General features: G+C 40.3%; 1 protein-coding gene across 3 annotated transcripts; it reads left to right on the plus strand.

Annotated features, from left to right (window-relative positions):
• The first annotated feature begins 2,349 nt into the window (after positions 1–2,349).
• On the plus strand, positions 2,350–5,794 carry LOC110681021 (uncharacterized histidine-rich protein DDB_G0274557-like). 3 transcript variants are annotated; one of them, XM_021856784.1, is made up of 2 exons: positions 2,350–2,871; positions 2,987–3,096. In XM_021856784.1, coding segments are annotated over exons 1-2 (462 nt in total). In that variant the 5' UTR covers positions 2,350–2,410; the 3' UTR covers positions 2,988–3,096. The 3 variants fall into 3 exon arrangements, with proteins under 3 accessions (XP_021712476.1, XP_021712474.1, XP_021712475.1); XM_021856782.1 differs by lacking the exon at positions 2,987–3,096 and adding an exon at positions 3,983–5,794 and having other exon boundaries at positions 2,351–2,871; XM_021856783.1 differs by lacking the exon at positions 2,987–3,096 and adding an exon at positions 4,090–5,794 and having other exon boundaries at positions 2,351–2,871.
• Positions 5,795–13,935: the final 8,141 nt, after the last annotated feature.

Consider the following 13,935-nt stretch of genomic DNA (forward strand, 5'->3'; position numbering starts at 1 on the left):
GAACTTGCGGACCCTCAATTTAACAGAAAGAATGCGAGTACTTCCCTAGAAATTGAGAGACTTATAGTTCCATGATCCGAGTTTCCAATCGTTAGTCCGTTACAGTGATTTTTCAAGAAAATCATTCAAATATGGTCCTAAAGCCCTGTCCTAATTTTAGTACCAAACGCTTAAGTACAGACGTAGCATTTAGAACACATCGCGACCAAAATCATAGTCGCGAGAACATTTACGCCCAATGCTAAAATCACTGTGTTTGTCCGATGGGCCAACAGGTGGCGGTAGTGTGTAAACGTCAAACACGAACAAAAACGATGCGAGCGCTGCAAGTGGTGAATTGGCCAGCTACCATATATTTGAATCGACCGTTGAGAATGTGGTCGATAGACATCGATGAGAGTGTGATGTCTGTTTGTCTGTGGCTTAAGTTTAGACCAGAAACGCATGTTAACTCAATTTTTAAATGTTTTTGTTGGTTATAGTCCAATTAATTTTCTACGGTTATTGAGATTTTGGGTGTATTTTGTTTTCCATGTCCTTTCCAAAATGTCCAGTCCATCGACATGGATGGAGACAACATCTTCTATGGTGACAGCGGGCTCGATTGGCTTGTCAGATGGATCAGGCCAGTCTATTGTCAATCGCTGCACTTGCTATAGGGCATGTCCAAGGTGTGAAAATGTCAGACAGGAGCAACCCCCGTTTCAAAAATTAAAACTCCTGTGGCATTTTTGTCGACTAAGTGGACGACAAACATGATCTGTTTTGATAATCAATTTCTAGTAGGAGGTTTCCAAGAAAGATTAATGGAAATTATGAATGAATATTACCGGAACCTACCCAATGGGTTCTTCTCTAGGTTTATCCTAAAACGATTTCAGGAACTTTGTACATTTGCCTCAAGACATTCTATAGGAAATTTAGGAAACATCCTTCAAATGAATGCCTGAAGAAATTCCGGAAAGATATCTTTAGAAAACTCTTGTGAGCATTACTGGTAATATTACTGATAAAGTCCTGGAATGAATTCTTATAGACTTTTTAGAGGAATTTCAGAAAAAAATGTTGGATCAAGCAGCTCCTAGAACAATGCATTGAAATTATCCTGCAGAAATCCTTACCTGAATTACTACAAGAATCACTGATGTATTTCTTAAACGAATCTCTTGAGAACCACGAGATTTTTTTAAACGCATAAAGACGCTATTTTAGGCATTTTAAGGCTTTAATGATAGTGTTCATCAAATCCTCCTAGTATATTGTTGTCATTTTTGGACAACACCACAAGGGAAAGCGATATTTTGGAAAGTAGAGGAGCAAACAGTGTCAAGTTTATATTTGCAACCATTTTTTTAAACTAAATTTTAAATATTATATAGTCGTTACTTGAGCGGGGAAAAATGCTAAAGTAGTTGCAAGAACATGGTCTTTCGTGTTATTAATTTAAAACAAGGTTTCATTAAAAAAATTTGGACTCTATTTCTTCTACATTGCAAGTTCTTAACAACAAACCAATAAAAACAACTTTTGAAAGGGCTGCTGTTCGGAATACGAGTTATGTTCGAAATTTGAGACAAAGTGAAACTTACAGGTCACCCTATAGGAAGTAAACCTGAACCTAACGAACAACTTTGCTCTGAGAACATTGGCTTCTCAACTGTTCTGCATCGTGAGATATGAGTTCAAAATATTTGATGGTCACTAGCCCTTTCTAGTGGTGACGAGACGATTCGTTTAATTTTTTCTTGGACATTTGGCATAAAGAGGATTATAAGCCTTCTTTAAAATACTTGCTTTAGGCGAAACATCTATTATGCCAAACGTATTTATGCGAAACTTCCTCAGACATGCAGCGTACAGCTCACGATCTAACGAACAACATTACCGAAAACACCAGCCTTTCTATCGAAACTGGGTCGGCCGATATATATGTTCAAAATTTCCAATGCTCACTAGCGCCTTGTAGTGGTAGTCAGCACATCAGCCATCTTAATATCCAGTTACAGAAGATCCTAGTCGCTTAGGGGAAACAAAAAACAATGTTTTCTGAGTTAGTGCTATCATGCATAAAATTCTCAACAAACCAATGTAATATAGTGGTACTTTTCCTGTCGTAAATATTCGTAGAAAAAAGCATAATTTCATACAAAACTGTCTTTGAGTTTCAAAATTTCGCTATTTTTTATAACTTTTTCCACATTAAATTTTCTTGTATTTTTTTCTAAAAGTAAATGAAGTTATGTATCCAAAACAGCAAGACAATTGAAAATCCGTTCATATTTTGTGAAGTTTTTAAAATTTTAATTTTAGGGTAATAAGATCTTATGTGTTTTTGGCACAGACAAAATGTTAATCAACTTTCGTTTCCAAATAGGGATTCACCTACGTTGCCCCCTCTGTCTTGGAAGAAATGCAACAGCCACGAGTCGTGACGGCACGGTCACCCCGCCGGACGCCGCGGCCTCACCACGGCAGTCATCACCATCATCACCATCACATGGGCAGTCACAGTAGTCATCACCATCATGGGGGCCACGGTCACCATCGGATGGGCGGTGCGATAGGAAACGGCGTCATAACGCTGGAGGATGAACAGATGCTCAGTATGCCCCGGTCACAGGCAATGCCATCAAGTCACCAGCCCCAGCCGATGCCCCATCATATGGTGTTCCAGCAGCAACAGCACCAACAACAACAGCAACAGTCACAACCTCAGCAGCAACCGCCACAGCAGCAGTCAGCGGCGAGAAGTACGCAGTTCGTAGCCGGACCCAATGCGCGACATACGCCGGCCCATTTGCAGCCATTTGCGCCACGGCCTTCGCCTCAGGACGAAATGATGGAGGTGTATCCGGAGCTACCGATTTCATAGTGAGTATTACGTCCATTGATTATGCCATGCAAAAATTAAAACATCTTTATCCCCTTTCTCCCGTTTTCTTTGGCTTTGGATTTTCCTCAAACCTTGTGGATAATTATGTTTAAGATTCGATCCAATCACTGTTCATCAATCGATTCTAATCCTGTTCAGGATTCCATACAAATCCTTTTAAGGATACCATCCGAAACCTGTTCAGGATTGCTTCTGAATTCTGTTCAAGATTCCATCAGAATCCTGTTCAGGATTCAATCTGAATCCTGTTCAGGATTCCATCCGAATCTTTTTCAGGATTCCACCCGAAAATTTCCATCCGCATTCTGTTCAGGACTCCATGCGAATTCTGTTCAGGATTCCTCCCGAATCCTGTTCAGGATTCCACCCGAATCCTGTTCAGAATTCCACCCGAATCCTGTTCAGGGTACCACCCGAATCCTGTTCAGGATACCACCCGAATCCTGTTCAGGATTCCAGCCGAATCCTGTTCAGGAATCCACCCGAATCCTGATCAGGATTCTATCCGAATCTTGTTTAAGATTCTATTAGAATCCTGTTTAATATTTCATCTGGATTCTGTTCATCATCCACTCAGAATTTCAACCGAATCCAGTTCAGAGTTCCATCCGAATCCTGTTCAGGATTCCTTCCGAATACTGTTCAGGGCTACTTCCGGAACCTGTTCAGGATTCATTCCGAATACTGTTCTGGGCTCCTTCCGAATCCTGTTCAGGATTCCTTCCGCAACCTGCTCAGGATTCCTTTCGAAAGCTGCTCAGGATTCCTTCCGAATGCTGCTCAGGATTCCATCCGAATCCTGCTCAGGATTCCATCAGAATCCTGCTCAGGATTCCGTCTGGATCCTGAGCAGGATTCGGAATCTGAATCCTTTTGAGGATTCCATACAAATCCTGTTCAAGATTGCATTCGAATTCTGTTCATGATTCCGTCCGAATCCTGGTCAAGATTCCATCCGAATGTGTGATTTCAAAGGAAAACTGGAAAGGAATTGGGACGTGGTCTATTGAAGAAACGAAGCTTTAGGCTCGCAAAATGCCCAGATCTAACTGTAATGTTCAAACTTTTTTCTATGATCTTTCGTTACAGGCCTAGAATGGAATACAACAATTTTAGAAGATTTATAATATAATAAAAAAATAAAAAAAATACTAGTAGTCTAATTCCCCTTTACCCATCATCCCTCACATCGGAAGAAGATGCAACAGAAAAGCAACCAACAGGGAGAGAGAAAACCGAACGGCAACAGAAATCGGGCGGCAGAACAAACCAACCAACCAATGGCAGTTGATGGTGATGATTCGACAGAACACAAAGAAAGATAAAACGGTATATGAAGTAAGTGAGGATTTGTTAGAAAGAACGCTAGAAATGATTGTACAATACAGTAGCATTGAAACAGCAGAGCTGACACCGTTGCCGAACCATATTTCAAACAGTTGAGGATTTTTGCCGATGGTTTTTCCCGCATTACTCGGTTTTGATTTAACACTTTCTATCGTTTACATTTTCTGAACGGTGCCCGAGAAGTCCACACGTTCATTATCTTTTGAATTTAATTCTATTTGTTTTAGAGAAAAGGACGCAATACTTATTTACTTTTGTTTTTGGATCCCTTTACAAGTTGTTTACAATCGATGTAACTTCTATCAACCGTTTATTAGTCGTATTAACGTTCTACTTGATGTAGCGACGAGTTAGTAAAGGCTATTTGTGCCGCAATATGATCATTCACTGTATATTACACCTTCCAACAATTGCTTGATTATGTACATAGTAGTTTACAAATTTGATCGGAATTCATATAGGAATAAAAGAGGGCATGAAGGCAAGCGATCGCTGATCCAGTTCATGCCACGCGAGAACCACACGGATCCGACATTGTTGGAAATATGGTACATTTGGCGGTAATCATGTTGAGTTAAGAGTATTTAGCAAGATTGATCGAGAAGACTAGGCAATATTTAAACGCGATTGACCATTATTGAAGGAACACGTACTCTCCATAGCAGGACTAAGCAGATAAGAATAAAAGAATGAAGTTGTGTAAGTTGTGAAATACTGTGAAAAAAAGTTTCGAGTGGATTCATTTTTCTTCGACTTTAATATCGTTGTTTCTCACTACATGTACCCATTTACTAGTCGGACTTTATCGGTGGCCGTGAATATCTCAACTAAAACTGTATTATGTGCACATCTTGACAAATCATTGGCGACGTACACTTGTGATTATTTTTTTTTCTTTTTGGGTTGTTCTGATAATCATCGTGAAATGTGACGCTGCCCCGGGTTCGTGGCCGATAGATGGCACCACAGCTCTAGCACTTATTCAATTCAGATTCTATTTGCTATATAGTGAGTGAATGCACTCGGAAAAGGTGTATAAAGTTTAGAATTGTTATAAACAAATTTTTGCGCGGCGGAACAGATGTGTATAAAACTGTGAATTCAAAACGCTAGGATTATCCCAAGGGATGGGAGCTAAAATTTAGCAAGCGTACGGAAAAATTAGGGAATTCTTTTTCAAAATTCGATATTCTCTGCGACGCTAAGGGTTGAACAATCTGTGTATAGCTTTTTCTTAGCTTGTAATTATATCGAAACGTTTCTAGAAAGAAGATACACCGCAGCGTTAGGAGGTATTGCTACAAGATTAGGGTTCAATCAAAGATAAACAGACACACTTTGTTCATTATCGCTACGGCTATGTGGGCTCTTATAATTGTCTGCAATCTTGTTATTACAAGCAACTGATTCTTTTAAAAACTTTCAAATTTTGCAAACTGTGTAGTATCTCCGATGTAGGGATCGGTTTTCGCAAACAGACCGCTTGGTAGAAGATCCTCCAAAGGTCCTCTCTGGAGCCACCATAAATGTCGGTGGCAGAAGCTACTTGTTTTTTACAACTGAAAATCGTTTTCGGCTCTGGTCTTTGACTTTTCTTTCCAGTCTACCTGGCAAGTTTTTCTCCCCTCGAGGAGACAAGTTTTCACTTGATATATTTCGTACTTTTCGATAGTATTTTTTATTTAAAAAAACAGTAACTATTCTTCAAAAAAAAACGTCAATGAATAACGGGGTTGGTGGTCTGATGGCTACCGCTTCTGCTTCATAAGCAGAAGGTCATGGGTTCAATCCCGTCGCTTTCCTCGTATTTTGTAAATGTATTTTATCTTCCATTCTAAATCTATCACACTCAAACTATTCGTTCATGGCAAACGCTACACAGTATTTCGATCGGCCGAAATCGTGAACTTAATTCTGTAGCACCTTTAAACGTGATTTTTTCGGAATGGTGTCTTCGGACGAAAATTTTCTAAAAATATAGCGCATATATTGACGGTAAATGTTAGTTCGCAACTTTGCCGCGGGCGGCGCTGCGAAAATATTTTTTTTGAAATGACGATCTTTAAATATGATGTCTTCGGCAAAGTTGTAGATAATTCAAATACAAACAACTTTGCCAAAGACACCTAGTGTGTATTCAGCCGCATTTCCAAAATACGGGAGTATTTTATGAACGACCCCCTAAAACTAGTTTTTCTTCGATATTTTGAAAATACGAAGTTTTTGGTAGCAACAATGTTCTACAAAATTATGTAAACAGCCAAAATCAATCATTCTCTCGAAGACACTAGTCTTCTAAAGATCAAGGAAAAGCAGTTGTAACCGTTTAAGTGCAAAAATCAGTCATTTTTCGGGTCCGTGTATATATTCGGGTGGCAGCTGGTGGCAGATGAAACCTAGTAGGATTCAAAATACATCATTCGTAGTTGTAAATGTCGGTAGTGTCATTAGTATCCACGAGTATCCCTTTTACTTAGAGGAAGTTTCATCAATGACTCTTATTACCCTGTAGTACTTAGTTATATGATGGGTAGAGGGCTATGTGGCTCCATACTTCTTCTCTTTCTTCTTTTTGACACATTCTTCATCATTACGCACAACCAATAGGTTCCGAATACATTTTTGAAGAAAGTTCTCAATCTCCTGAAAAGACGCTTTACGAAATGACTCGCCCTACAACTATTTTTCACTTGAGATTTTTGCGTTTTTTCGTACATCCCAAGTAATCAAATAGCACTTTAATTCGCTCTGCGTGCTAGCATTATACAACTGACATGCTTAATTGGTCGAATAATAGCACTAAAAGACCAAAAAGATAAACTAGCAGGCTAGTGTTTACTACATGACACGTGCAAGAACGATGCGGTGAGTAGAAAATTAAGTGATGTATCAAATTCAAATCCAAAATCAGGCAAGTGCCTCAATATCAGATCATTTTGTAAATGAGTGTCGCAGCCATAAGAACTGCGTTAACATTTAAACACTGATTTGATTCACAGAATAGTGATTCAATGATTTATTCTTTTCTCAACAGCAGATTTCACCAAATTTGCATAGCTTGCACTTACTATAGTGTCTATGTACGAAAAATAGCTAAAACTGCAAGCGAAAAATAATTGTATGGCGAGTCATTTTGTAAAGACTAATTGAGAACTTTCTTCATAAAAGTATTTGGAACCTATTGAGTGTGTGAATAAAGATGAATAATGTGTCAAGGAGAAGAAAGAGAAGAAGTTTGGAGTCACATAGCCCTCTATCCATCACATAACTAAGTACTTCAGGGTAATAAGAGTCATTGATGAAACTTCCTCTAAGTAAAAGGGATACTCGTGGATACTAATGACACTATCGACATTTACAACTACTAATGGTGTATTTTTAACCCTACTAGGTTTCATCTGCCACCAGCTGCCACCCGAATAAACACACGGACCCCAAAAATGACTGATTTCTGCACTTAAATGGTTATAACTGCTTTTCCTTGGTCTTTAGAAACCTAGTGTCTTCTAGAGAATGATACATTTTGACTGTTAACACAATTTTGTAGAACATTGTTGCTACCGGAAAATTCGCATTTTCAAAATATACGAGAAAAACTAGTTTTGGGGGGTCGTTCATAAAATACTCCCGTATTTTGGAAACGCGGCTGAATACACACTGGGTGTCTTTGGCAAAGTTGTTTGTATTTGAATTATCTACAACTTTGCCAAAGACATCATATTTAAAGATCGTCATTTCAAAAAAAAAAATCGCAGCGCCGCCCGTGGCAAAGTTGCGAACTAACATTTACCGTCAATATATGCGCTATATTTTTAGAAAATTTTCGTCCGAAGACACCATTCCGAAAAAATCACGTTTAAAGGTGCTACAGAATTAAGTTCACGATTTCGGCCGATCGAAATACTGTGCGCTAGAACCAGAGACGGACAAGAAACCGTTTCCCTAACGCTTCCATTCTTCCACGCGCATACCTTTCCTTACGCCTGATATATAGGCAGGTAGGCACAGGTAGGACGGGAGGAGATGTACAGACCGGTGATCGGGCGGAACAGCCTGCACGCCGTATCTAACGACAACGGCCAACGATGCGTTAACTTTGCAGCCTCTCGTGGTATGGTAGTCCGAAGCACCTGTTTCCCCGCAAAGATGTCCATAAGGCTACCTGGAGATCACCAGATAATCGAACCGAGAATAAAATCGACTACGTTCTAATCGACGGAAAATTCTTCTCTGACATTACCAATGTACCAACTCGCGTCGAAGCCAAACGCCGCGGCTTAACATTGAGCGGCTACGGGACTCAGAAGTAGCCCAAGAATACGCGCAGCAGTTGGAAGTGGCCCTACCAACGGAAGAGCAGTTTGGCGCCGACACTCTTGAATATGGCTGGAGGCACATAAGATCCGCCAGAGGTAGCACCGCAACAGCAGCAACGGCGAATGCGAGCAGTTGAAGAATGAGAAGAATGCTACAACACCGCACGAGAGCGAACGAGGTACAGTATGAACAGGCACGGAACAGACAAAACTCGACCTTCCAGCGAAAAAAAGGCCATCATGAAGATCGAGATCGTGAAGCGATGGAAGAGCTGTTCCGCGCTAAAGACACACGGAAGTTTTACGAGAAGCTTAACCGTTTACGCAAAGGCTTTGTGCCACAAGCTGATATGTGCAGAGACTGTAACGGAAATCTTCTCACTAACGAACGTGAGGTGGTCGACAGGTGGCGGCAGCACTACAACGAGCACCTTATGGTGATGTGGCCAGTAGCGAAGGTGGCACGGAAATTACTTTGGGAGCACGCGCGGACGACGAAAGACTTCCGCCTCCAGACCTCCAAGAGGTAGAAACGGAGATTAGACGGTTGAAAAACAACAAAGCCGCTGGAGTGGACTAACTACCGAGCGAACTGCTAATATACGGTGGTGATGCACTGGCAAGAGCGCTGCACTGGGTTATTTCCAAGATTTGGTAGGAGGAAGTATTACCGAAGGAATGGATGGAAGGTGTCGTGTGTCCCATCTACAAAAAGGGCGACAAGTTGGATTGCGCCAATTTTCGTGCGATCACAATTTTAAGCACCGCCTACAAGGTACTCTTCCAAATTCTATGCCACCGTCTATCACCAATTGCTAGAGAATTCGTTGGACAATATCGGGCAGGATTTATGGGCGAACGAGCATCAACGGACCAAATATTCACCATCGGCCAGTTGTTGCAGAAATGCCGCGAATACAGTGTACCCACGCATCATTTCTTCATCGATTTTAAATCGGCCTATGATACAATCGATCGAGAACAGCTATGGCAGATTATGCACGAATACGGTTCCCCGGACAAACTGATAAGATTGCTCAAGGCGACGATGGAGCGAGTGATGTGCGTAGTCTGAGTATCAGGGAAACTCTCGAGTCCCTCCGAATCTCGCAAAGGGTTACGCCAAGGTGATGGCCTTTCGTGTTTACTGTTCAACATTGCTTTAGAGGGTGTGATAAGAAGAGCGGGGATAGACACGATTGACACGATCTTCAGAAAGTCCGTTCAGTTACTTGGTTTCGCCGACGACATTGATATTGTTGCACGCAACTTTGAGACGATGGCGGATATGTACATTCGAATAAGGGCTGAAGCTAGGCGAATCGGACTGAACATCAATGTGTCGAAGACGAAGTACATGATAGCGAGGGGCTCAAGAGAAGACAAGGCACGTCCCCCACCTCGCGCTCAGATTGACAGTGATGAAATTGAGGTTGTCGAAGAATTCGTGTACTTGAGCTCACTGGTGACCGCCGACAATGACATAAGCAGAGAAATTCAGAGACGCATCGTTGCTGGAAATCGTGCCTACCGTTTTGACTCATATTCCGAACACTTAAGGCCAACAGTGACTTCAAATGCATCTGATGGGCATAAATTAGCTGATATTTGTGAAAATTTTAATTTCTTCGCAAAGTCTTACTGTTAGCTGTTGGGTGTACCCATAATAATGTTGATTCAATTAGTTTAAGTATTGTTTTAAGGTAAAAGCATAAAACAACATTTTGATTCAAATGCCGAACACTGTGCTCATTCTGTCTCATATTCCGAACACCTTGATTCAAATTCCGAACAACCCGAATAAATCGTATTCAAGTGAATAATTTCGCAAATAATTTTCTTAGCTTGTTCTACTGGTCTGAAACTAGAGAGTCATCACTACTCCCGCGGTATAAATTATATTAGAGACGTTTAAATTGAATTGCAATTGATTGCCATTTCCTGGTTTTTTGGTGACATATTTCAGCGAAACATTTCAACCAAATCGCCATACAAACCCGAGTGTTCGGAATATGAGTCTGTTCGGAATTTGAGACAAAACGGTACTTTGGACTTCGCAGAACGCTCCGATCGAGCAAAGTTCGCCATCGCACGAAGTTAACCATCTACAAGACGCTGATTAGACCGGTACTCTTATGGGCACGAAACATGGACCCTACTTGCAGAGGATCAACGTGCTCCTGGTGTTTTCGAACGGAAGGTGTTGCGGACCATCTACGGCGGAGTGCAGATGGATGACAGAATGTGGAGAAGGCGAATTGCATCAGCTGCTGGGAGAACCAACCATCGTCCAGCTAGCAAAAATTGGGAGGTTGCGGTGGGCCGGACATGTCACCAGAATGTCGGATAACAACCCGGTGAAAATGGTTCTCGAAAACATGCGTGGCTGGCGACGGGCAGCCATGGACCGAGTCTAATTGAGACGTCTCCTACGTACAGCAGAGGCCACCCAGGCCTTAGCCTGACTGGTAAGGTAATCTGATCATCTTGAAGCTTCGGTGAATCAAGGAATGGGAGCTTGATATTCTCGGCAAGTGCTCACAGCTTTTTCAACGCTTCCTTTTTCTTCTTCGTCATTTGCATCGCCGGACGGCCTTCCGCTCCACGGTCAGGCATGCCAGGATCCGGTTAACTATACTCACGGGCACGTTTTCGTCTCGAAAGTAGTCTACCGTAAACTTATTTCCACGATGACCATGCGTTTTGTAAAACCGTACAACAGGCTCGCGGAATGTTACTGTTTCGACGCCATTTTCGATTAAACAGACAGCACCCGAGAAAAAAGAATATGCTCTTTACTTTGATTACAGAAAGGTATTGAAAATATTTCTCAGTTTTTACTAAACACCGGTTATGAAGAAAATGAGAAATGTTCAGGTTTTTAATTTCAAAGTCTAAAAATTTGAAGGGTTATCGAGATACTTTCGAATCGTCGGCATTGATATCTTATCAATACAAAAATAAGATATGATATTATTATTCAAATCACATACGGGTTATAAATTCACGGTCGATGAGCAGAATGTTCAATTTTTCAAACGAAAGTTTTTAACAAACTACAAGCTATACACAGTGTTCAACCACATTTCAAAACACAATGCTGAAAAATGACTTATAAATGTACAATGTTCGGGAGCGACGAAATCCTCGCCATCGAGTGAACAACCACACTAATAACTATAACTACGACTACTACTATTACTATGTACTAAAAACACACTATTATACCGCTAAACGTTAAGTTCCTGAAAAACGTAAAAGAAAAGAATGGCAAGAAAGGAAAAAAAAAAAGGAAAATTCGATTGGCGCCCCACGCTTAGTGGGCGCCAACACGAAACGTTGTTCAAAACAAATTGAAACTAACTAACTTAAAGCTAAACTGCGAGAAAGGCGCAGAGAAAAATGGTAGGATAAATCAAATAAAAAAAAAACGCGCGTCTGACAAAAACAATAGTCGTTTGTCGTTCAAAATTGCTCTGCAAAATCTATAGCTCTAGAAAAAAGGTTCAGGGAGATGCCAAGAGATCACCTATTAAGAAAGGCACCGTTGAGATTTTCCGTTTCTGTTGATTAGGACAAAAGTGCGTGCGCGACGGGAAGATTTATATTGGTTACAAAACCTCATTTCCATCAGAAGAAGAAGAAGAAAGAATACTAGGAGAGATGGTGTCGGTGAATTGCAATATGTAATGAAACAAACCACTATAGCTAGGATGCCTAACTGTAAAAACGAAATAACCTTCTTTAGCCAATATCCTCCAAAAATATTGAAAGTAATAGTTATTTAATCACAAGCACTCACACAGCTCGATACAAGCGGAAGGGTAAAGAAAGGTTTTATGGAGACGATCGAAGTCAAACCAACTCACGGTAGCAAATATTATCAAAACATTGTGTAGGAAATGACCAATAGTTTTATGTTTTTTTCTTCTCTTGTAAAGGTGACCATACAATATGCGATTAAGTACATGATAGGAAAATAGACAGTAACGAAAGGCTTACATTATTTTAAACATGAACCTCCGTACCAACAGAAAATCAAGAAGAAGTCATAACTTTTATTAGGAACATTATGTTTTCTTAAGCTACTTTAGATAAATTATTGAAGACCAACCAACTGTGAACAGAGAAATGAAATTCAAGCAAATCGACTCCTCTTATGATTTCTGTAATTTTGTATCGTAGTCTTCATCATATTAGAAAGAGAAATCATATAAATTTCCTACCTGAGATGAAGATTATACAATATTCTTACTTGAGACGATTTTATTTTTCAGAATGCCTGGTGCGATATGTTGTAGAGCCACATATAGAAATGTATCCTAGCGATCCTCTAAATAAAGAAAGCAAAATAGCTCACCTCTGAAACATTGCTACTATGCAAACACATTATGCTTCAACATTCGGAATCTCCGGCAGGCTCATCTTCCAAAGACATTAAGGGTGACGTGTTTGGACTAGCATATGAATGCGCAAATATTCACGGGCATCGTCGATAGGGATGGTAAAATTGAGTAATGGCGACATCTAATGCCCAGGACAAACAGCAGGTAGCTAGCGAATTTGCAACAACTTGTCGTCAATAGATTGTTCAAACATTGTTCGATTATACACCGTAGCATGCTTGAAATCCAACGTGAATGTTTAGTATTGTCCGGCCGCATGGGTAAAATCAAACCCAGAGAAATATTCTACACTTTCACCACCGTATAGTTTAATAATTTCGAGGAACTATTGCAATTAAAGGAAACGATTACTAACGACTGCAAGAGGAAAAGTGTCTTGAAATCTTTTGTAATTTTGAGAAGTGTCAGGGTGACGCGATAACATAGTAAGCGAGTCTCAAGTAATGGGACTGGTATGCGGGTATATTTGCGTTTGACGAAAGAAATACTCGGATAACAAGTCCCATATGGCAGAAGTTTGGATTTGGACATAAAAAAACTTTCGCATTGTTTATATTTTAGTAGTTGAACATCTTCTTATACTGCCATGATACTGTGTTAGTAATGCCACGAAATTATTCCACTATCAGTAACAGTGTAATGAACTCTTTTGCATGAATGTTTATATGCGTTTTTCTCGACATGATGATTTTCTTGATGGGACTGTATTGCGAGTATGGGCAGTCAACACCGAAGCAAACCAATTCTGCCTTCTTCTATTGTATAATTTTGATTAACTATTTTCCCCCCAACGGTAGCTCAATTATGTCCCCTAAAAAAACAGCTCATATTCATTTACCAGCACAGAACGTGCGTGAAAGAACGACACCATGCAACAACAAAAAAACGACAGATGCAAGAACGGACCTAGGATCTATTTTTAGAATTCTTATGCATTAATAATTTACCATGTGTTTTTTTTTTATTATTTTTA

The sequence above is a fragment of the Aedes aegypti genome, unplaced genomic scaffold (genome assembly GCF_002204515.2).
Source record: "Aedes aegypti strain LVP_AGWG unplaced genomic scaffold, AaegL5.0 Primary Assembly AGWG_AaegL5_hic_scaff_2357_PBJ_arrow, whole genome shotgun sequence".
Lineage (NCBI taxonomy): Eukaryota > Metazoa > Arthropoda > Insecta > Diptera > Culicidae > Aedes > Aedes aegypti.